We start from the raw sequence: 22,409 nt of genomic DNA on the forward strand, positions 1-22,409 counted from the left end.
ACTTTTAGCCACCGAGAGTCTGGACTTGCTAATTAAAGGACATTCCATTTTACGCTTGTCTCGGCTTTCGTTACTGAACAGAGGAGGGGGTCAGAACAATCTGCTATAGTACAATACTTGAGATATTTGCTACCACATCTCCCGCATTCTACTGTGCTTATTTAAGTAATAGAGTCCTTGTTGATGTTTATCTATAAAAAGTAATCAGGCCTCATTTGAAACTAAAGTGAAAGTTACATCTGCCTGATTCATTTTTGTTGGGTATCTAATGTAGAATGTGTGATACTGTATGTTATAAAGTGCAACTATTTAATATTTGGGTATGATAAATAGGAGCTAAGGCACACCTGGTCACAAATGTGAGGTAGGGATACTACTTCAAAAGAGGAAAAAGACCACCAAGTTTGACCAAGCAAATTCAGACTATAGTAATGTAATGAATACTAAAAAGACAAAGTCTTAAATTCTGGGGGAAAAGAGCTTTGAGGTCAAACCACGAACTCCAGGGAGTCTTCTATAGGTCAATTGCTAAAGAAATAGGTTGTGGAATGCAGATTGAGAAAGTCTAGCAAGAAATTAAGAAAGGAAAACAAACTTGGAGAAGTCTTGAGAATCAAGCGGCCTGTAATGAAACTTGAGCTTTGAGTTTTGAACAGACCTCTTTGCAAGTAAGTTAGATTCAGAAATCTGCCTTTTTTAAAAACATTTCCCTGAAATGTTTGTTTTCTTTTTGAATAAATGCAAGTTGATGAATATATAATATCTATGTCTCTATTTTTCACATAGATGAATGAGTATATGCCAGGGGAGGAATGTTTACTCATTTTGGGGGGATCTTTCGTCCTACTGAGCCTTCCTGAGTGAATCCTCTCACGGTTTATATTTCACCAGAGTTCAAGAAGAAGCAGTTGGGGAATATGCAGACATCCTTGTTACACTTTAAAAGCTCCCATCCTTAATTTGGCATATGCTTTTGTGGATTACAACCCACAATGGATGCATGAAATGTTATCTCCCTATTAATGTGTGTACAGTCATCTCAAATGGGTGGGGAATGAAGGATGGAACAAGTAACATGACATCATAGTTCACCGACAAATGCGCGCTCGACAAGAGCGTGCCGACGAAACCGCGGGGAGAAAACCGTGAGTTCGAAATCACGCCGACGAATGAGCGCAGAAGCGCGCCGACAACAGCGCACCGACAGAAGCGTGCTCTAAACCTAACCCTAAACCAAACCCTTACCCTTACCTTAACCCTAATAGCGATTCTGTCGGCACTCTTTTGTCGGCGCGCCTTTGTGGGCACGCTGTCGACGTCGCGTTTTTATCACCGCGGTTTTGTCGGCGCATGACATAACATTGAACATAGTTTCCTTTACTTGTGCCTGACATCATGGCACCAGTACAAAAGGCCAGGGTTTACATCAAGAGGTTTCACCTTACGTCACTGCAATCTGTAGCAGATACTCACGCAGGAGGAGAAAGTGTCAAACTGGATTGCAAAATATACTATCTATGAGAATTACATCAGATCATAAATACATGAAAACATTTAAGGAACTGCGGTCTTTGTTCAAAATAAAACTAATGGATAACAGAAACATTTCGATATTAGTAATTTAAGCAACATGTGTAGTAGAACAGGAAGCCATCATCATGGGACAAACGTATGATAGCTTATATTTGAAATTTCATGTAAGAATTTTCCTATTAAGTCACTCTGTTTAATGATGAGCACTTTTCAAATGTGAAGAACGCCTAGTTCCCAATGAGACAACAAACTGGTCTATTCTATTTTATTTATTTCTGAGAAAATAAATGGAGAGCATGAAATACAATTTTCATGGGCAGGCTTGCAAGGTAAATTTTAGAAAGGTAAAATCAATTTTTATTACACATTAACAGATCTTTTAAAAACATAATTGTCAGCCTTAACAGCAAATATGCTATTTAATACTCCAGATTTTTTAAAAAAATATAATTTACCAAATACAAAGTTTTAAAGTTATGCAACAAAATGTAAATTGCTCTGTCAATTTCTTTGTTTTACATTCAGGAAAGTAGCATTCTTAGATTTTCGTCTACAAAAATATTACAATGTATCTATTTTTTAAATCTATTATAAAATGAAAAAGTGGTTATCATTTCTCAAAACAATTCCATAGTTATGATATTTTTGTCCAATTTGATACTTAGTTTGAGGGCAAAAAAACCCAAATGTTTATTCAATGTAAGGTTTAAAAGGTCTGATGTTCAATATAAAATTGTATTTCCCCACTGAATGCTTGCCAATATAAATATTCTAGGATCTCTTAGTTTAATAAAGTCTGAGTCCTTGAGTTACAAATGTAATGGAACCTGCCAATTAAATTCGTAACCCGAGGATTCGTTGGAGTGAATCACATAAAACGAACTTGATCACTCTGCTTTCGCAGGGAGTGCACACGACGTATCTCAGGGCAGGGAAGGCCATGGGGGGGGGGGGTTAGCTGTTTCAGACCACCAAAGGTCTCCCCTGACCCACTGAGATACCTCATCTTCCCTCCCCTGGGCCCCCACAATTGGTCCCCCTCCATCGGTGGTGGGTTTCAAAAAAATGTTGGAACCTCTTCTGTAGGTGTGGCCTGCTTTCCGGGTCCCCTGGTGGAACCTCTTCTAACCGGTTCGGTAGATTTGACGGACCGGTTCTACCGAACTGGTGCGAACTGGTAGGAACCCACCTCTGCCCTCCATCCTACCATGCCAGGTCACTCACCTTGTGAAGATCTAGCAAACTATCTCTTTAGCCTATCTACTGCAGTTTCTTTGCTCTCTTGCAGTCTCAGTGCGAAAATAATTTGCAAGCCAACGGGAAGCTTGAAGCAATGCAATTTTGCTGCCCCAAAGTCTCATCGGCTTGTAAACAGTCTTCGTCTGAATCTGGTGCAGGCCTTGGTTTGCCTAGAACAGAAGACTAAGATACTGTAGCAATAGCAATAGCATTCTTTGGTGCCTTCAAGCTGTTGATTTGGAAACGGCTTTGTTGATAGCATTCTGAAGGAATAAATGAAATATCTCAGTCTCTGGATTGCAAAGGCATAACTCTTTTGTGGTAGAACAGAAGTGAATTGTACTCCGTCTCCTTAATTATATTCTCAGTATTTTATTCATAACTATATTACAATCATGAGCAAAAAGTATTTGATTGAACTGCAAAGTCAGAAGGAACAATAAACCATAGGTAATTTAATTCACCAGGTTTCTGTTGCTAAATATTTCAGCTAAAATACATAGAATCATATGGCAGAACTTTTGTTTAAATTCAGATATTATATTACAGTGCTAGCATTATTTATACATTTTTGTTAATTTGCTTAGCATAAAATATATTATTTTAAAAAGGTCCTAATGCAGTGTTTCTCAACCTTGGTGACTTTAAGTCCTGTGGACTTCAACTCCCAGAATTCCCCAGCCAGCTGGGGGATTCTGGGAGTTGAAGTCCACAGGACTTAAAGTTGCCAAAGTTGAGAAACACTGTCCTAATGTTTTCATATAAAGTGCTTCCGTAAACTTTGTTATTAGATAGGATTCATTCAGCCAAGAAGAATCTCTCCCAATTTATGGCTCTCCAGATGAGTTAATTCTAAAGTTCCCCACTCTCCCTTTCATAGAATTTGTGAGATTGTATTAGAAGGTAGTTTTACTAAATGGTGGAAATGCATGAAATATTGCTAACCAGCAAAATTGAATTCCTTTGATATTATTTTAAGATTGGGAGAACAGATCTTTGTTTGAAACAGATGTTTACTGCTGACCATTTCTGTCAATGTGTGTTTAGAAATAACAGACATTTTGAGTGTTAAATGCAAGATGTACCAGTGAAAATAATGCAATTAAGAACTTTAGTAGTAAACAATGTGTATCAGAGGTGGGTTCCTACCAGTTCGCACCTATTCGGTAGAACCGGTTCGTCAAATCTACCCAACCGGTTAGAAGAGGTTCCACCAGTGGACCCGGAAAGCAGGTCACACCTACAGAAGAGCTTCCAAAATTTTTTGAAACCCATCACTGATATGTATGCATTAGAAGTGGAGAAGGTTTTTTTCCCTAAACAATAGATAATATAGAATATTAAAATACAAAACAAACTGGGATTCTACTGAAAATACTTTTTTTAAAACTTTACTTATTTACTTCTTTTTTACACCTATAAGAATTTTTAAGAGAAGTAGAGAACATATTAACAGCTCAAGCTTATCATACATAAGTTTGATAAGCTTGAGCTTATCATGTGTACCAATGTCCTTTGATCTTCTATAAACCCATCATGTGACCCAAGTGTCCCTGTAATGGAAAAACAAATTGTATTAATTGAAAGCAAGGTTTGTTATTCAGATAAAGTTTTCTAGCACAATAAAGATGCAGAAGAAATGTACTGCAGTAAGATTTGAAGTTTTGTCAAAGTTGGAAGGTATAAATACTATGCTAAAAAAAACATGTTGCTGACAGCCAGATATTAACTAAAACTGGACATGTTCATTGAAATAAAGGCTGAACTTACATCCAGCATGAATTGCTGAATCAACCAACCTGGTTGGATTAATTTATCACATTGATACAGAAAGTTTACAGCCTGCAACGAATGGTTGGTTCCATATAATTCACTATTAAAACCAAAGAGGCCATATTAAACCTTAGCACAATGTGGGAACTCCAATGCAATTTCCAAAAATAGTATGTTTTCCAGTGGAAGAGAGGGAAGGGTTACGCATGGGGTATTCTCAAAGCCTGATTGGTCCAAAGACTGAGAGAAACTTCTTAAATACTCCTTCCTTCCCATTATCTCCCAGTTTCCTCTCAGTCTTCTGGCCCAAGCACTGTTGAGTAATTGCTAGGTAGGAATTCCTTTTATTCAATTGGATAGGGTAATTCAATCAATTTGAGACTCTAAATTTCTGCTGCGGCCCAAGGGACAGTCTTTTCTGCCTCGCGTGGTCGGGGGGGAGCCCCGTGGGGCATTGCCCTCCCTCTCCGCGGGCCTGGAGCTCTTCTTCATATCCCCGGGCCAGCGGGGGTGACGAGCTTCGAAGCGCAGCTTCGGGAGCTTATAAATTTAAGAGCTTTGACTTGCCGGCGCTTGCAGGAAGCGCACGAAGAGTCCGCGGAGCCGCCGCCTTAAAATCGGACAGCTGCCGACCGCTGCGCTGCCCCAGACATCAAGGGGATCACGAAGCTAATTGTAAAGCAGGCAAGCCGCGCCGAGGGGTTTCCAGAACCGCAGGAGTTCGTCCCAGACAAGAGGCGACCGGTCGCGGCGTTTGAAAGCCAGTCGCGGCCGCCATTAACCCCTGCCAGACGTTCGTAGTTCCATCGGCCATTTTTGAGTCGCCACGTGCAGAAGGCCTCTAACAGCCGTGTGATTGCTCGAAAGGCCACAGGCCGGAGACGCCAATTTGAGACCACAGACTGTCAAAGGCCCTGGCACCGGCGGGGCCTACAGAGGCCTTTTCTCTTTGGACATGTGATTGGGGCGAGATCAGAGTATTTACACAAAGAGATACCACTTCAGCTTCTCAATGTTTCATAAGTTTATGACTAATAAGCATTAGAAACACAATGCAGCCAACCCATCCTAAGATAAAAGACCTATAAACTTTTAATTAAAAAGCTGTGCCTTCTCTTTCAAGAAATCACAATTGATTCTATGAAGGAGAACCTACTTCAAATGTTATGTAGAAACAAAATAAAACATTTACTAATACTTAATTTTCCCATTTATCAAATTTGTTCATAAATAACTGTTTTCACTGGCTTTCATAGTATTGGAATATGAAAGGAGATTTCAACTCTGCTAGTGTAGCTTCATGAAAACAAGTTAAAAATCATACCCTTATTTACTTTGTTTTAATTGTTTATTTCCTTGTGTTTGCTGTGACCAATTGTATTCAGTCTTTTTTTAAAAAAAAATGCACAACTGGGAATTGGACTAAGCGCCTCACTAAAATATTTGGAAATTTGCACTAAGAATTTTGGCTTGGAGGAATATCATCTTCCGTGGGTTGAGAGCAACTTTGCTTAGAATTCTAGTTGAATTAAGTTATGTCTTAGATTGAATATATCAAAAAATAATATGCAATTCTCCTCTCTCCAGTGTTATGGAAATACTTCTAAAATCTCTTTGTAAATCTCAAATGTTTCTAAACGGGAATAGAGTAAATACATGCCTTAACTTGCATTGAGATTAATTTAGGTGACTGAATTCTGCTTTCTAGAGTGTATTTGAAAAACGAGCCTGCATTCTCTATATTTTCAACCTAATGCAGGAAACATATTAGTTTGCACTCTGCTAGCATACCAAGAAAAAGCTAAATCAATCGGCTGCCTTTATTTACATGCTTTATCCCTGAGAAATGTAATTGCTGTTTTTTTTATTAACCTTATGTTTTATGGTTCTAATATTTAAGAACAAGCCAATCTTATGTCACAGGAAGAGGGTTAATATACTTACAGATTCGCCAGCAATACATCTTGGACACGGCTGGGTGGTAGCTTTGGCTTCATTATCCGTAAATATCTGATTAATAAGCACATATATACAGAATTTTCAAAACAAAATAAAACCTCTTTGTTATAAAATAAACAGTGTACCTAATAGCATAGATCCCAGTTTATAAAACATACCATATAACTTTGTTTCTCCTTCATAATTTGAGGACTGAACAATTCAGTGAGATCACTCTCCTTCAAATTCCACTTCACAGCCCAGTAATCTGTAAAACAGTTGCTTAATGGATGGCAGGGATTGATTGCCTGTTGAACAGTCTCCAAATTTTTGCAAACCCGTTTCTGTGAAAAGAAAAATAAATTAAGTCTAAGGGCTTTTCCCATATGCTTGTTATACATGCATCTTGGCCAAAGATTCTTGAGAATTCACAATTATATCTCTATTGCAACCACAAGGTATTGAATGACCACGAGCAACTGATGGCCATTGTTCTTACTTGAGAAATGACGCATCTCACCATTATAAGAAGACTGCAAAATATTTCTGTATTGAGTTACAAAAAATAGACGTCATATTGATGACAGATCACATTAATTTTCAATTAAACTGATTTATTGCTCATATCTATGCACAGGAATCTAGTCAACTAGCAGCACTATTTTGAAGCTGGATAAGGGTTAAGAGTATTTAAGAAGGGTTGGACTTGACTGCTTGTGGGAATGTAGAACTTCTAAGCTAATTCCTCTTTTGATTCAGCCCCCTCCCCCAGGCTCTGCCAGTCCTTCTCTTACACATATTACCTAACAAGGAAGCAAGATTTTTCAATTACCTATGATTTTGAAGACGGGTAAGATTAAGAGTAAGATCATAAGATTAAAAGATGCTGTGAAAATGAGAGGTATAGATGGCCAAAATTTAGAAGTGTTTGCAGATAAACAGTTGCCAGAATTCCAACCCTTTTGGTAATATCCAACAACTTTTCCCTTTTCTTCTGTGTGAATATCTCCACCCTTCTTAACATTTGTTCTCCTCCTTCTTTCTCTATCCTCCCCTTCTGCATTCTGAGCCTATTAGAAGGGAAAGGAATGTATATATGTAAACTGGTGCAATTTTGAGTTTGGGAGTGATGCTTTGGTAGGGCTAAAAAATAAAACAAAACAAAAACATTTCCAGTGGTAAACACATGTCCTTGAACAATGAGATAAACATTATGGCTGAATTGGTGACTAGATATTGGATCTGACCACTGAAATGTCTCCTGAGAAAGGAGAGATTGAGATCACCCTTATGTATTTTGCACACTTGCTATTTGTAAATGGATGGCAGGAACTGACATTCCTGTGGTTGATTGTGTGTCAAAAAGCTGGGAGTTGAGGGATTTGATCAAGCTCAGAAGTATAATGTAGCCTCTAAGGATTTTACCTGGAATGGATCCTCATTTCTTAATAACCATTGGAAAATATTTTTTAATTGTTTTTTAAAATATTGAAATATTGGAACAGAAGGTTTTACAGTATTTACTGGCCGAATCTCGTTCAATTCATAGTGAAAGGATTTGTAATTTACGAATTCAAAGGCTTAGGGGAAAATATTTTTGGAGTAAACAGAAAAGGAGTGATTAGAATGTTGATCTTGGAAAGTTTTAAATTGCCTAAAGATCCAGACAGATGTGAAATAAGATTTAAAACTAATTATTTTACTACTTCCTTTAGGAATACTGTTTTTAAACTGTAAAAATAAAAACATAAGATGGGTCTTGATGTTTTGGACACTAGAGGGAACCAGAAAGAACTAAGGATTGTGCCTGAAGGAAAAACAGTTTACTTGTCAATAATACAACACAAGATTTTAACATTAGATGTATTTTAGGACATATGAGAATAATAGAAATAATTTTAAAAATATTTATTATAGATAAATGGATTGTAAATGTTGTAGAAGAGAAATCAGTTTTTTTCATGACTGAAAGTATTTTAAATGTGGATTTAAGAATGATATGATATGCAAGGAGATGATAAACTAAATATAAAATAAACATGGATAAGGCCTCCACAATTAAAAGGGACATAATAATAAACCACGAGGGATATCCGATAATGGATGTATAAAAGAGATCTGTTAAAAAGTAAAATTTCTGCAACAAGGACAAAAATGAAAAGAAATTAAATTCTAAGAAAAAGATCAGTTAAAATTTTCAAGGATTTCTTTTTGGAAAAGAAAGACAGAAAGAGGAAAAGAAAAGAAGAAGGAAGGAAAGAAGGAAGTTATTTGTGGGGAATAAAGACTAAAATTTCAGGGAATGACAGGAAGGAATATAAAGTTGGTTTATTTGATCAAGGGTAAAATAGATGGGTTGCCATCTCTTATAACCACTTTTGGCTGATCAGGATTGAACAAAAAGGTTTTAAGTGTCTGTTCTCAAATAAGAGATATTAGAATATTTTGTATTTTAAATCTATTTGATTAACAATCCAGTTATTTTTTATGATAAACTCTGATGGAGTTTGATTAATTATGATTAAATGATGAGGTTTTGGTGATTTCTTTGCAGGTAAGGGATGAGATATAGAAAAAAAAAGCAAGGATGATAAAGTTGATTTTTTATTAAGTTTAAAGTAATATTTTGTTATTTCTGGTAACCCTTAATGGACTTTTGCTGATTAAAACTGAATGTTGAGTTTCTAAAGTTGTTTATAAATAAGGAGATGAGATATAGAATGAAGAGATACTCTTTTGTTGTTAAAGAGAATGTGATAAGTTGTTTTAAAAACACTATATTTGTAACAAGTGGAAAGTTACTTCTTCATTTCTTCTCTTTTTTCTATTCTCTGTTATACTTTTTCTTTTTCTCTTGGCTTTTATCTATATAACTGTAATTGCTAATTAAATTAATATAAAAGAGTGATCAGTGTATGATTTGTTTTATAAACAGGCTTCCTTCATATATGCAGTTAATTTTAGTCAGTAGATATTAATTCAATACATGGACAGATTTCTAATCTTGCTTATTTTTAGACTGTAATTATCTCAGATATATTTGCCCACACATATATGCATATACACATATACAAATAATAAAACATACATCTATCTGAGTGATATTCAGAAAGATTTCATGTGTGGCTTCCAATCTAAGGCTGGATGGAGAAATTGGGATTTTCAGAATATTATTGTTTGATTGTTGTCACCTTTCTTTTGTTTATCGAAGGAATTATCTAAGATTCGGAGGTATTTTCCTTTTTGGATAACTATGTTGCAGGTAGCAGGTATTTAGAGAGGAATAGAAAGAGAAACATTACATTGTATAATGGATTTTGGTATCTAAATGATATATTCTAATTTCTGCAGGATTTTTTTTTATAATAGGATGGAGACAGAGGATGCAGTAGGAACACGTTGGCATGAATCACGAAATCCATGAAGTTCCATCCACAGTAACATCTGAAGCTATATAATACATAGTTTTGAGTAGAATGCAAGAGAAAAAAGTTCTCTCTCTTCCTCTCTACTTTCATCGAGTCTTCCTGTATCTTCTGAAAATGGCTTCAATGTTCCCGTCTCAGGTTGACTGGACAGTGGAACAGAAATACTTTACTTTCCAAAGGATATACCTTTATAGAATCAAGTTAAAAAAAATCTGAATATAAACAAAAATGAAATGAAATAGAATCCTGTTAGGTTAAAATAAAGTGGATGAGCACAAGAATATCCAAGGGGAAAAGGCTGAAGCATGACTACTGTTGGAAATGAATCAGCATACATCTAGAGGAAGTGAATCAGAAACAAAATATGTATTATAGTAAGAGTGTACAAAATGTAATAATAAAAATCTGAGGAGACCCTCTGAAGACAGGCTGCTTTCCATTGGGAAAACATCCATCTCCTTTGTTCCCGGAGAATTTGTCCTTTATTAAAAGCTATAGCAGGCAAGTACAAGCAGCATAACTAGCAAGATGCATGAAAGGATGGATAAAAGAGAAAACTGATTTACTGCTATGCATTAGAAGAAATTTTCTCTTATCAAAAATAAAACCAGGCTATAGCTTTGGGTCCAAAGCACTTACGATCAGAGACAGGAATTTAGCATACAGAGTAGCTGGTTATGAATGCTACACTAATGCAAGCAGAACCTGTAGAGGTTTCTATAGAGACTCCCAAATTATTCTGATATTTGAAGGCATCAGAAACATCTCGAGGAACTGAAAAAACAGACCTGTGTAGAATTCTGATTGTGGAGATGGCATTAATAACTCATAGCTGGCATGTCCGTGGCAAGGCCCAATGGGGTCAGAGAGCTATGGAGACCTTGACATTGAATTTCATAAAAATGATGCATAAACGTGGCAATCTCATTCTTCTGCAGTTGGAAAGCCCAAATATATTAGGAAGGATTATGCTGTCGAGCAAAGTTTACGTTAAAGTGATTATAATAGCATCTCATATGATTATTAATGGTATGTGTGTTTCGTGTGTGCGCACCCAGACACATACTGTACACATTCTGAACAGGAAATGAATTTGTGATGTACCCATGGTTCGCCCATGAGGCCAATGTTGAGAAAAGACACGGACACGAGCTTTCTCAGGATGAGGCGACCCAGATTGGGGTCTGGGAGCCCCTTTCATTGAGATAGGACAAAGGCAGGAGGAGCAATCAGCATGTGATTTAAGACAGCCTGTCAAACTACAATTGCTAATCTACTGCTCAGGGAAGTTCTGTCTATATATGATCAAATCCTGGGCGTTGTTGGGTAAGGCACATCTAGAGTGAACTATCAGGATGTTATGTCTTTTAGGAGTTTGTTTTTTCCTGTGTGGTTCAGCGTGGCTGCGCATGCCCTGTTATGCACTGGGCCATGGGTGACCCACACCTACACAAGGAGTTATATGACAACATGAATTTTTGCTTTATTTTATGTAATCAGTAGATGAGTAAAACTTCTAAATTACACGAGGATTCTTCATGAAGTTGCATGATATGTATACCATGGTCACAAGGAATAACAACTTATCATTTGGAGGCATATGCTTTAGGTAATATTAACTGCAGCTTTAAACAACAACAGAAAGGCCAATTTAATATTATTATCCCTGTTGCCTGTAATGTTCTGCTTACAGCCTCTCATGTTCTGTTCAATATGAGCAAAATTTAGGATAATTATTGTAGTTTTGCTGCTGAGCAAGGTCACATTTCCTTTGTGATTGTACTTGAACTTCTATCACCATCAGCTACACGCAGTGGTTCCCAAACTTGGCAACTTTTAAGACTTGTGGACTTCAATTCCCAGAATTCTCCAGCTAGCTCTTCTGGCTGGAGAACTCTGGGAGTTGAAGTCCACAAGTCTTAAAGTTGCCAAGTTTGGGAACCACTGAGCTACAGCAAGCAAACTCACTATTTTCAGACAATGAGTGCTATTATCCAACAATGACTGGTGTTTTCACCGTCCTCCTATAGGAGAGTGTGCAATTCTCCTTTTCAATGCAAAACCTGCTTTTTTTCCCATAATCAATGCATGGAAGTATGACAAGCATTTGCTGGCTGGGGAATTCTGGGAGTTGAAGTCCGGACGTCTTCAAGTTGCCAAGGTTGAGAAACACTGCACTAAAAGATGATCTGGTATTGATGCTCTTCTTAGTTAAATTTCAGCTCTGCAAGGGCACTGAAATTCAATAACAGCTAGCTTAGAATAATCTCAGTCACGTATCCTTTAAACTCCAGGAAATGTTCTGTGTTGCTGCATACAATGAAGCATATGCTGAAGTTCAATACTCAGTTATTGATAACTGCTGACATACTCTCTCTGTTTGTGTGTTATTTGTGGAAACCTTGGGAAAACAACCCCCTATTTTCTTCGACCTTAACCTGATATCTCTGGCAATACGGTTTGAATCAAGAGAAGGCTGGGCGAGGTAACTTATGCTTGTCGATTGGTACGGCTGCATGTTCATTTGGCTGGGAGCACTTCCTTAGCTAAGTATATTAGTGGGATAAGAATTAAAGGAGACGCCAATTACCATCTCTGATCTCAAAAGCTGCAGATAAGACCAATCACCCCTTAAGGGTGATATTAAAACTCACTCTACTGAATATAAAAGCATTAACGTAGATGGCCTTTAGACAGACAAGGGAAATGAGGATGGCATTAGCTTGTATTATTCTGATCAACTGCGCCAACAAATCCAATCCTCCGTAGAAATGCTATTAGTGTTCTCCCTCCTCCCCCCCCCAAAAAAAGGGGACAGGAGGGGAAAGGCTTTGTGTAAAGTCCCCGAAGGAAAAGAAGCAACTAATGTCATTAATGTGTTAACAGCCTCTGGTCACTTAACAGAGCGGTTTTAATAGGCTCTGGAGGGGAAACATGTCCAGCCCTTTTCAGCCAAAGGGTAGGTTAGAGCTGCGTGTGGGTTTTGAAGATAGTGGGTTAAGTTCCTGGGGGATTTGCCTGCCTTGTTATATATTTGCAAATGTACTTTTAATAACGCAAATGATGGCTAACTACAATTAAGTACCAAAGGTGGCGCTTTTAACAAGCACATGCCATTGCACTGATAGGTTTAATTACATTATAAAGCTCGCTGGAAAACACTTCAGGAGAAAGATATAGGGGGCACCACCGTTCTTCGCAACATTAGCATATAACAAGTCACTGGTGATTTCACATTCCTGTCATAACTTTGCATTTGAATTCTGAATTAAATTTCAAGTCTCTTAAAAATAGATTTTTCCCGTAACCCTCCCCCGCCCCTCCGTTACAAATCTCTTTACAAGAGCTTCCCCCCCCCCCTTCCTATAATAAATGTACTATGAAATCGCCAAAGATCCGGGCCCAGCACTGTTTAATTATTAACACTAGAGGGCTAAAAGAAAAGGTAATATCAAACAATTGAATTCTTCGAAATAGGAAGTCAAGTTTTATTTAAAAAAAAGAAAATGATGTTTTTTGGTAGATGTTTTGCTTTCAAAAAAAATAAAATAATAATCTCCATGATGGCCAACTGTGGTTGACTTTTAAGGGGTGGCATTTAGGAGAGTCCTCATTGTACTGTAGGTTTCTCCTTAGCTTAGTGCTGTACTGCAGGCCACTTCAGCTGACTGTTATCTGCAGTTCGGCGGTTCAAATCTCACCGGCTCAAGGTTGACTCAGCCTTCCATCCTTCTGAGGTGGGTGAAATGAGGACCCAGACTGTGGGGGCGATATGCTGGCTCTGTAAACCGCTTAGAGAGGGATGAAAGCCCTATGAAGCGGTATATAAGTCTAACTGCTATTGCTATTAGATAAACACATTGGCATAAGACAGAATGCAATGAATATTATTACCAACGAGTGTATTATTACTCCAACACCTCAGGGTTCTAAATACTTTTATAGATTGTGCTGCCTGTCTCCTCCTCCCGTAGGAGTGTGTAGGCATGGCCTTGGGAGATAGAAGGAAGATCCACCGACAAGGATACGGCCTGGTGAAAGGCGGTTCAGTCTGCAGGGAGGCAATAAACACGAGGAGCGTTTACGAAGGGTCTTTTGCCTAGTTTTCTTGGGAACTAAAAACAGGAGGGGAGAAATACTTTTCAGTCTTGTAGAATTGATGGCGGCTCTGTCAGGTACTCCAGGCAAGAATAACAGAGAGTAACAGAGTTGGAATGGACTTTGTAGGTCTTCTAGTCTGCTGAAGCAAAAAACCATCTACCACTTCAGACAAATGGCCGGCCAGTCTCTTTTAAAAGTCTCCATTTGTCCAGTGTTGGAGCACCCACAACTTCTGGAAGCAAGCTGTTCCACTGATTAATTATTCCAACTATCAGGGAATTTCTCCATAGTTTTAGACTGCTCCTCTCCTTGATTAGTTTCCATCCATTGATGAGCCGAGGTGGCGCAGTGGTTAGGGTGCAGTACTGCAGGCCACTTCAGCTGACTGTTATCTGCAGTTCAGCGGTTCTAATCTCACCGGTCAAGGTTGACTCAGCCTTCCATCCTTCCGAGGTGGGTATGATGAGGAACCCAGATTGTGGGGGCGATATGCTGACTCTGTAAACCGCTTAGAGAGGGCTGAAAGCCCTATGAAGCGGTATATAAGTCTAACTGCTATTGCTATTCTTATCCAGTCTTTAGGAATTTTGGAAAATAGTTTGACTCCCTCTTCTTTGTGCCAACCTCTGAGATATTGGAAGACTGCTATCATGTCTCCCCTAGTCCTTCTTTTCATCGGACTAGACATACCGAGTTCCTGTTCTTCATGTTTTATACTCCAGTCCCTGAATCATCTTTGCTGCTCTTCTCTGCACTCTTTCCAGAGTCTCCACATCCTTTTTATATTGCGGCAACTAAAACTGGATGCAGTATTCCAAGTGCGGCCTTACCCAGGCATTCTGAAGTTTTACTAACACTTCATGTGATCTTGATTCTATCCTTCTGTTAATGCAGCCTAGGACTGCGTTAGCACCGCTGGCTCATACTTAACTGATTGTCCACTAGGACTTCACGATCTTTTCACAGCTACTAGTATAGAGCAGAACCTTGCCAGACTGAAAGTAATTCTCCCTTTCTCTCTTTTTAGTATATAGAAATCCAGGAAGGGTCCTTCTGAAATGCTTCTCATGCGTCTCCCACCCCCCCATCTGTGTACAGGTACTCCTCAACTTACGACCACACTGAACCCACCTCGTTTGCTAAGTGAGTCATTTGTCAAGTGAATTTTTGCCCCATTTTCGGACCTTTCTTGCCACACTTATTAAATGAATCGTTGCCATTCTTAAGTTAGTAATACAGTTGTTAAGTGAATCCTCAATGACTCTGCTTGTCAGGAGGTCACAAAAGGGGATCACATGCTCCTGGAACACTGCGAGCATCATAAATACGAGACAGTTGCCAAGCATCAGAATATTGACCACATGACCATGGGGATGCTGCATTAAGTGTGAAAAATGGTCGCTTTTTTCAGTGCCATTGTAACTTTGGTCACTAAATGAACTGTTGTAATTTTAATTGTAATTTAATAAATTTGTATGCCGCCCAATCCCGTAGGACTCCGGGCAGCTTACAAATACAAGAATAAAATAAAAAACTAAAATATAGGGAAAAGAGAAAAACAGATTTAAAAACAACACACCATGCACTCAAACCTAGATGGAGCTGGACCTCATTTATGGGGTCAACAGCCCCAGGCCTGCCGGAACAGCCAGGTTTTAGTGGCTTTTCGTAAGGCCGAGAGAGTGGGAAGGGTCCGGATCTCTGCGGGTAGCAATAGCAATAGCAGTTAGACTTATATACCACTTCATAGGGCTTTCAGCCCTCTCTAAGCGGTTTACAGAGTCAGCATATCGCCCCCACAGTCTGGGTCCTCATTTTACCCACCTCGGAAGGATGGAAGGCTGAGTCAACCCTGAGCCGGTGAGATTAGAACCGCTGAACTGCAGATAGCAGTCAGCTGAAGTGGCCTGCAGTACTGCACCCTAACCACTGCGCCACCTCAGCTCTCAGGGTAGATCGTTCCACAGGGCTGGAGCAGCTACAGAGAAGGCCCTCCCCCGGGGGGTCGCCAGCCAGCATTGCCTGGTCAACGGTACCCGGAGGAGGCCCAGGCTATAAGATCTTATCGGCCGTTGGGAGGTATGTGGCAGGAGGCGGTCTCGCAGATATCCGGGTCCTAGGCCATGTAGGGCTTTAAAGGTAATAACCAGCACCTTGAAGCATGTCTGGAGACCGATGGGGAGCCAGTGCAGCTCGCGGAGGATAGGTGTAACATGGGTGTATCTAGGTACACCCGATATCGCTCGCGCGGCTGCATTCTGGACCAACTGTAGTCTCCGAACACTCTTCAGGGGCAGCCCCATGTAGAGCGCTGTAAGTTGAGAACTACTTATACTGACCTGCCTCTTATCAGAATATTGGCTAACTTGTGGGTCCTCCTGTTTCCCCAAGGTTATTCCCACATACCATTATATTTCTCCACTATGCTCTTCGCAGGATAAGAGAGGAAGGTGATTTTATAGTTTAATGTTTCAAATTGCAAACAAAAATCTTAAGATGCCAGCTACCTGGATATTTTTTCCAGCCCCAGGCAATATTTTTAAGTGCACACAATCTATCCTTCCTCTCCCCCATCCTTTTAGCTTCCTACCTGATTCTAGTACTTCTGAACCAGCAAAGAGTTATGCCAGTAGCATCTGTGGTGTAAATTTATAACTGAGTGATGGTTTCTGACATTTATGTATATACAAGCTGCTACATCTTTCTCCATTCTCCCTGACAGCTCATGAAATTTCCTTGTCAGAGCCTGCTATTTCCTTGCAAGAGTGGCACAGCCTGATGGATGGGAGGACCCTCCAGGAAAGGAAGGTGATATAGAATCGTTTGAAGATTTTGAAGAAGCACTAAAACTATCTGTCAGAGATACTTTAGATTTACAAATACTGGAAACTGGTCCGTGAGGCTGAAGTTTATGGCCCAGACCCTGAGTTTTAAAATAATTGCTTTGGAATTCACAAAGGTCAGAAGAAAAAGCTTGGAGCAGGACTTAGAATACACTCTTACCGATCTTTGATTTGCAAACAGCTATTATTAGCTTTCATGATAAAAGTCTAAGAAATGTCTTTTTCAATTTGCAATTTTAGCTCTCTTCACTCCCTCCTCCCCCCTCCCCCTCTCTCTTTAGGAAAAATATGGAATATCGGGAGAATTTTCCCCATGTAGTATAGTCCAGATATCGTGGGTTACAATGCCCAATGTTCTTTATCAGTTGGCTTGGGATTCTAGGAGCTGCACTCCAACGAATCTAGAAAGTATGAAGATCAAGGAGAGAAAGCAGTACTATATTAAGAGTTTTAATTAAAGTCCGCATTTGTCTTACTGGTTGTGAAACCAGTGTGTGGGGTAATTCTGGCTCCCCTGGCTAGCGATCGCCACGATTTTGTCAGCCCGGACCTGGCAGCCTCACTCAAAATGCAAAACAAAATTAGTTTCAGGAACTAGTTTCACTAACTGAAATCTCATGTATCTCTCTTTGTGTGTTGCACACCCTTCAGTACAGAGGTGTGTTCCTACCAGTTCGCACCAGTTCGGTAGAACCGGTTCGTCAAATCTACCGAACCGGTTAGAAGAGGTTCCACCAGTGGACCCGGAAAGCAGGCCACACCTACAGAAGAGGTTCCAAAAGTTTTTGAAACCCACCACTGACACACACACACACACAGACAGACTCACACAGAGAAAGAAAGAGAAAGAAGGGAAGAAAGAAAGAAAGAAAAAAAGAAAGAAAGAAAAAGTGAGAGAGAGATGAAAGAAAAAAAGGAAAATGGGACAGAGAGACAAAAGGAAGGAGAGAGAGAGAGAGAGAGAGAGAGAGAGAGAGAGAGAGAATATATGGCTGGCAAGCCACTCCCACAAAGGAGGCCACACCCACAGAGTAGGTTCAAAAAATTTTTTGAATCCCACCACTGAGCACTAGCTACACCCAGGAAATTTGAGTAGCCCAAAATGATTTGCTTTCTTTTCAATCAACAAGAAACCCAAAGCTGTTCTGATCCCCTTCCAGCAAAATAATATATTGTTACTTCCTGGTTTGCATGAGGCTATCAAAGTTCTCCATCTAAGCTCATCCTCTATAGTGTCCGAGGCTCAAAATGGGGATCAGAAGACCTCTGAGGAAATTCATTGCCACATTCTGGTACATTTGGGGCAGGGGTGGGCTCCTACCAGTTCACACCAGTTCGGTAGAACCGATTCGTCAAATCTACCGGAAAGCAGGCCACACCTACAGAAGAAGTTCCAAAATTTTTTGAAACCCACCACTGACAGACACACACACACACACACACACACACACACACACACACACACACACAGAGAGAGAGAGAGAGAGAGAGACTCACACAGAGAGAAAGAGAAACAAAGGAAGAAAGAAATAAAGAAAAAAAGAAAGAAAAAGTGAGAGAGATGAAAAAAAAGGAAAAAGGGACAGAGAGACAAAAGGATGGAGAGATAGATAGATAGATAGATAGATAGATAGATAGATAGATAGATAGATAGATAGATAGAGAACACATGGCCGGCAAGCCACTCCCACAAAGGAGGCCACACCCACAGAGTAGGTTTGAAAAGTTTTTGAAATCCACCACTGATTTGGGGGTGCACATCTGGGCACACCCCTTCTCTCCTGTGAATCTAAAGGAAAATCTCAGGAACAAGGGAGACAATAAACCAACTACAACACTTTTTGGGGCACTGTGGCCTCCAAAGTCTTCTCAACTTCCCTTCTTCTCCTTAACCTCTTCAGAGGTCTCAATCGAAGGACAAGATCATGTTTAAAATAGAGTTTATAGTTTGTTTATAGTTTTATTAGAATTTGTAGGCCGCCCTTTTCCCTGAGGGGACTCAGGGCGGCTCACATAAAACTGGGAAGGGGGGAATACAAACATCAAGATAGAAACATATAATAAAATGGTAGGCAACATACATTCATCATTCGGGAGGGGTAACTATCCTTATCCCCAGGCCTGACGGGCGAGCCAGTTCTTCAAGGCTATGCGGAAGGCTTGGACGGTGGAGAGGGTACGAATCTCCATGGGGAGCTCGTTCCAAAGGGCCGGGGCTACTGCTGAGAAGGCCCTCCTCCTTGTGGTTGCCAGCCGACACTGGCTGGCCGATGGTATACGGAGGAGGCCTACTCTATGGGATCTTATTGGTCGCAGGGATGTAATTGGCAGAAGGCGGTCTCTCAAGTATCCAGATCCACTGCCATGTAGGGCTTTATGGGTGATTAATAGCACCTTGAAGCGCATCCGGAGATCGACAGGCAGCCAGCGCAGCTCGCGGAGGATAGGTGTTATGCGGGTGAATCGAGGTGCACCCGCAATCACTCGCGCGGCTGCGTTCTGCACTAGCTGTAGTCGCCGGATGCTCTTCAAGGGCAGCCCCATGTAGAGCACATTGCAGTATTCCAGCCTAGAGATCACAAGGGCCCGAGTGACTGTTGTGAGAGCCTCCCGATTCAGGTAGGGTCGCAACTGGCGCACCAGGCGAACCTGGGCGAATGCCCCCCTGGTCACAGCCGTTAGGTGGTGGTCAAATGACAGCTGTGGATCCAGGAGGACTCCCAAGTTGCGAACCCCTGAAAAGAACCATGTTAAAATTACCCCAAGGAACATCGACTCGGCCTACAGGAGCCAGTTATGAAACAACGGAGAAATTGGGGAGGGGGGGGGGGGAGAAAGGGCTGAAATATTCCAGCTGGTCAGATCTGCAAGCCAGAGACGCTGTTTCTTTGGATTAAGACCAACTCAAGATAAGACGTGATGGTAAAAGCATTTTGGATAAAAAATATGGTGGATTATGCAAAATGTTCTTTAAAAATGTTCTTAAAAAAAGGATAAAGTTTAGTTATTTTTGTTAGGTATAATTAATTACTGATTGTACAGTTATAGAGACTAACTTGATTTTGCATTCAATAAAGGCAGCGAGACTCTTGGTGGCGCAATACTGGAAGAAGGAAGATTTGCCTACTATTCAAGAATGGACATTGAAAGTAACAAACCTAGCCGAGATGGCTAAAATATCAGCATATCTCAAGGATCACTCAAATGAGAAATATAAACTGGAGAAGATGGATTGACTATACTCAAAATAAATACGGGGCTAAGAAATTCCAGATAGTTTATGACTGAAGAAGCAAGGAATGATATAATCTGTTTAAAGTTAGCCTAGCAAAGAGGAGTTAAAGCTCAAATGAAAGATGATATTAACTTTCTTTAAGTTTATTGTAGAACATCTTTGTTAAAGATTTATACCCTGTATTTGTTCTGAGAAGCGGGGGGGGGGAGTTGGGGGGGGTTCGGGTGGGGAGGGCAGGGGAGGGAGGTAAACATTTGTAAAAGTTTTTTTTCAATTAAAAAAAGAGAGAGGACGTGATGCATTGCCACTTTAAAAAGAAGGGCATGATAAAGAGGAGGAGGAGGAGGAAGAGAAGTTGACTTGCAAAGAACTTCTTGCCCCCTCCTGAAGTCCCACCGCAGCTGCGGTGAAGGTCTGGGTTAAGGGGGAAGCGGACGCCCCCTCCTCCCCCGTGGGTGTTATTTCCTTCTTCCCATCATCTTCCTCTCCCCCCCCCCCCGCAGTTCTTTCCTCTCCGTCTCCCGGGGGAAGCGGCGGCCCTTTGGGCAAACTCGGAAGGGCGAAACCCTTCAACGTGCTGGCTTTCAGCACCACCGGCTCTCCAGCGGCTTGCAAAAGAGCCGAGGCAGCGGGGGCAAAGCGGCTGGAAGGACGGGGCGTAGCGGCATGCTCAGCGCCACTGCCCACCCGATCTTTTCCGGCAGGCCGCCGGCCCTCCTGGCAGCCACGCTGCCTTGCGCGGTCCTACAACGCGGAGCGGCTCGGACTTACGCGCTCGGGCTGAAGGGCGCGGAGGTCCTCCGGCCGGCCTCGCCGCCGCCGCTCCGCCGGCAAGTTCATTGGAGGCCCCGGCAGGCAGTCCGGCTCTGTCCGCGCTGGAGCTCGCTGGGCCGGTACTCGCCCCCCCCCCCGGCACTCCGCCCTCTCTTCTCCGCAGCCAATCCTCTGAGTTGAGCCGCGGAAGGCAAAGGCTCCGTTGCCCGCGCTGCCTTTGCTCACCCGGCGGGTAGACCGGGAGCTCCCGGGCAGAAGGGGATCCCTTGGGCCAGCTTGCCTTGGTCAGTTCGCTGCGGCCAACCCGCGATGGCCAATTCATCACAAGGCCACTCGCCACACGACAAGTCAACCATTCAGTCTAATTATTTTTTTAATAGAATTTGTTATTTTATTTTCCATTTTCATAGCATATAATCACATGTATACTATTACATAGTCAATATCATGTTGTATTAAGTAATTACATCAATTCATCTTACCATCAACTACCAAAGGGGAAAAAAAACAGTTATTGGCTCTTCTGCTCTCCATACACCATACTCCATACACCAAGAGCCAAGGTGGCGCAGTGGTTAAATGCAGCACTGCAGGCTACTGCTAGATCAGCAGGTCAGCGGTTCAAATCTCACCGGCTCAAGATTGACTCAGCCTTCCATCCTTCCGAGGTGGGTAAAATGAGGACCCAGATTGTTGGGGGCAATATGCTGACTCTCTGTAAACCGCTTAGAGAGGCCTGAAAGGCCTATGAAGCGGTATATAAGTCTACTGCTATTGCTATTGCTATTTGTCCAACACTTTCTTCCCCCTCTCTGCTCCCCCTTTCTACATCCTTTCTTCCCTCCATCCTTTCCTACTCTACTTCCCCTTCCTTTCTCCTTCTCCTCTCTCCCCTTACCACTCCTTCTTATACACCTCACCTTCCCCCTTCACCCTCTCTCCTGTCCCTCTCTTCCTATCTTTCTTCTCTCCTCTGCTTCCCACTCTTCCTCTCATTCACTTGGTGTGTTTCAGCTTCTCAGCAAACTCCCTTTTGTGTTGATGGTATTTATAATTCCATTTCAATATACATAAAAAAGAAAAAATAGCAGTATACATGTACAATCATAATACCTTTAAATAAACTCCATAGCATATAATCACATGTATACTATTACATAGTCAATATCATGTTGTATTATTAAGTAATTACATCAATTCATCTTGCCATCAACTACCAAAGGGGGGAAAAAAACACACCAGTTATTGGCTCTTCTGCTCTCCATACACCATATTTATACCTTATCCGACACTTTCTTCCCCCTCTCTGCTCCCCCTTTCTACATCCTTTCTTCCCTCCATCATCCTTTTCTACTCTACTTCCCCTTCCTTTCTCCTTCTCCTCTCTCCCCTTACCACTCCTCCTTATACTCCTCCTCTTCCCCCCTCACCCTCTCTCCTGTTCCTCTCTTCCTTTCTTCTCTCCTCTGCTTCCCACTCTTCTACATCCTGTCTTCCCTCCATCATTTTCTACTCTACTTCCCCTTCCTTTCTCCTTCTCCTCTC

General features: G+C 41.0%; 1 protein-coding gene across 1 annotated transcript; it reads right to left on the minus strand.

Moving 5' to 3' along the window:
- Positions 1-1,789: 1,789 nt before the first annotated feature.
- CUNH10orf143 (chromosome unknown C10orf143 homolog) lies at positions 1,790-20,991 on the minus strand. Its single transcript, XM_087725985.1, has 4 exons — positions 20,862-20,991; positions 6,663-6,827; positions 6,490-6,555; positions 1,790-4,325 (listed from the first exon to the last, which is right to left on the minus strand). The coding sequence occupies exons 1-4, from the start codon at positions 20,928-20,930 to the stop codon at positions 4,296-4,298; spliced, it is 330 nt and encodes a 109-aa protein (XP_087582111.1). The 5' UTR covers positions 20,931-20,991; the 3' UTR covers positions 1,790-4,295.
- Between the last annotated feature and the right edge of the window lie 1,418 nt (positions 20,992-22,409).

Source organism: Thamnophis sirtalis, unplaced genomic scaffold, assembly GCF_051295495.1.
Source record: "Thamnophis sirtalis isolate CommonGarterSnake01/CBP01778 unplaced genomic scaffold, rThaSir2_p1.2 scaffold_11, whole genome shotgun sequence".
Classification (NCBI taxonomy): Eukaryota; Metazoa; Chordata; class Lepidosauria; order Squamata; family Natricidae; genus Thamnophis; species Thamnophis sirtalis.

Coding starts and splice junctions, on each gene's coding strand:
- CUNH10orf143 (XM_087725985.1), bottom strand. CDS start 20,930: ATGAACTTGCCGGCGGAGCGGCGGCGGCGAGGCCGGCCGGAGGACCTC. Junction 6,828..20,861: donor GCGCCCTTCAGCCCGAGCGC/GTAAGTCCGAGC, acceptor TTCTTTTCACAG/AAACGGGTTTGCAAAAATTT. Junction 6,556..6,662: donor AGGAGAAACAAAGTTATATG/GTATGTTTTATA, acceptor CTTATTAATCAG/ATATTTACGGATAATGAAGC.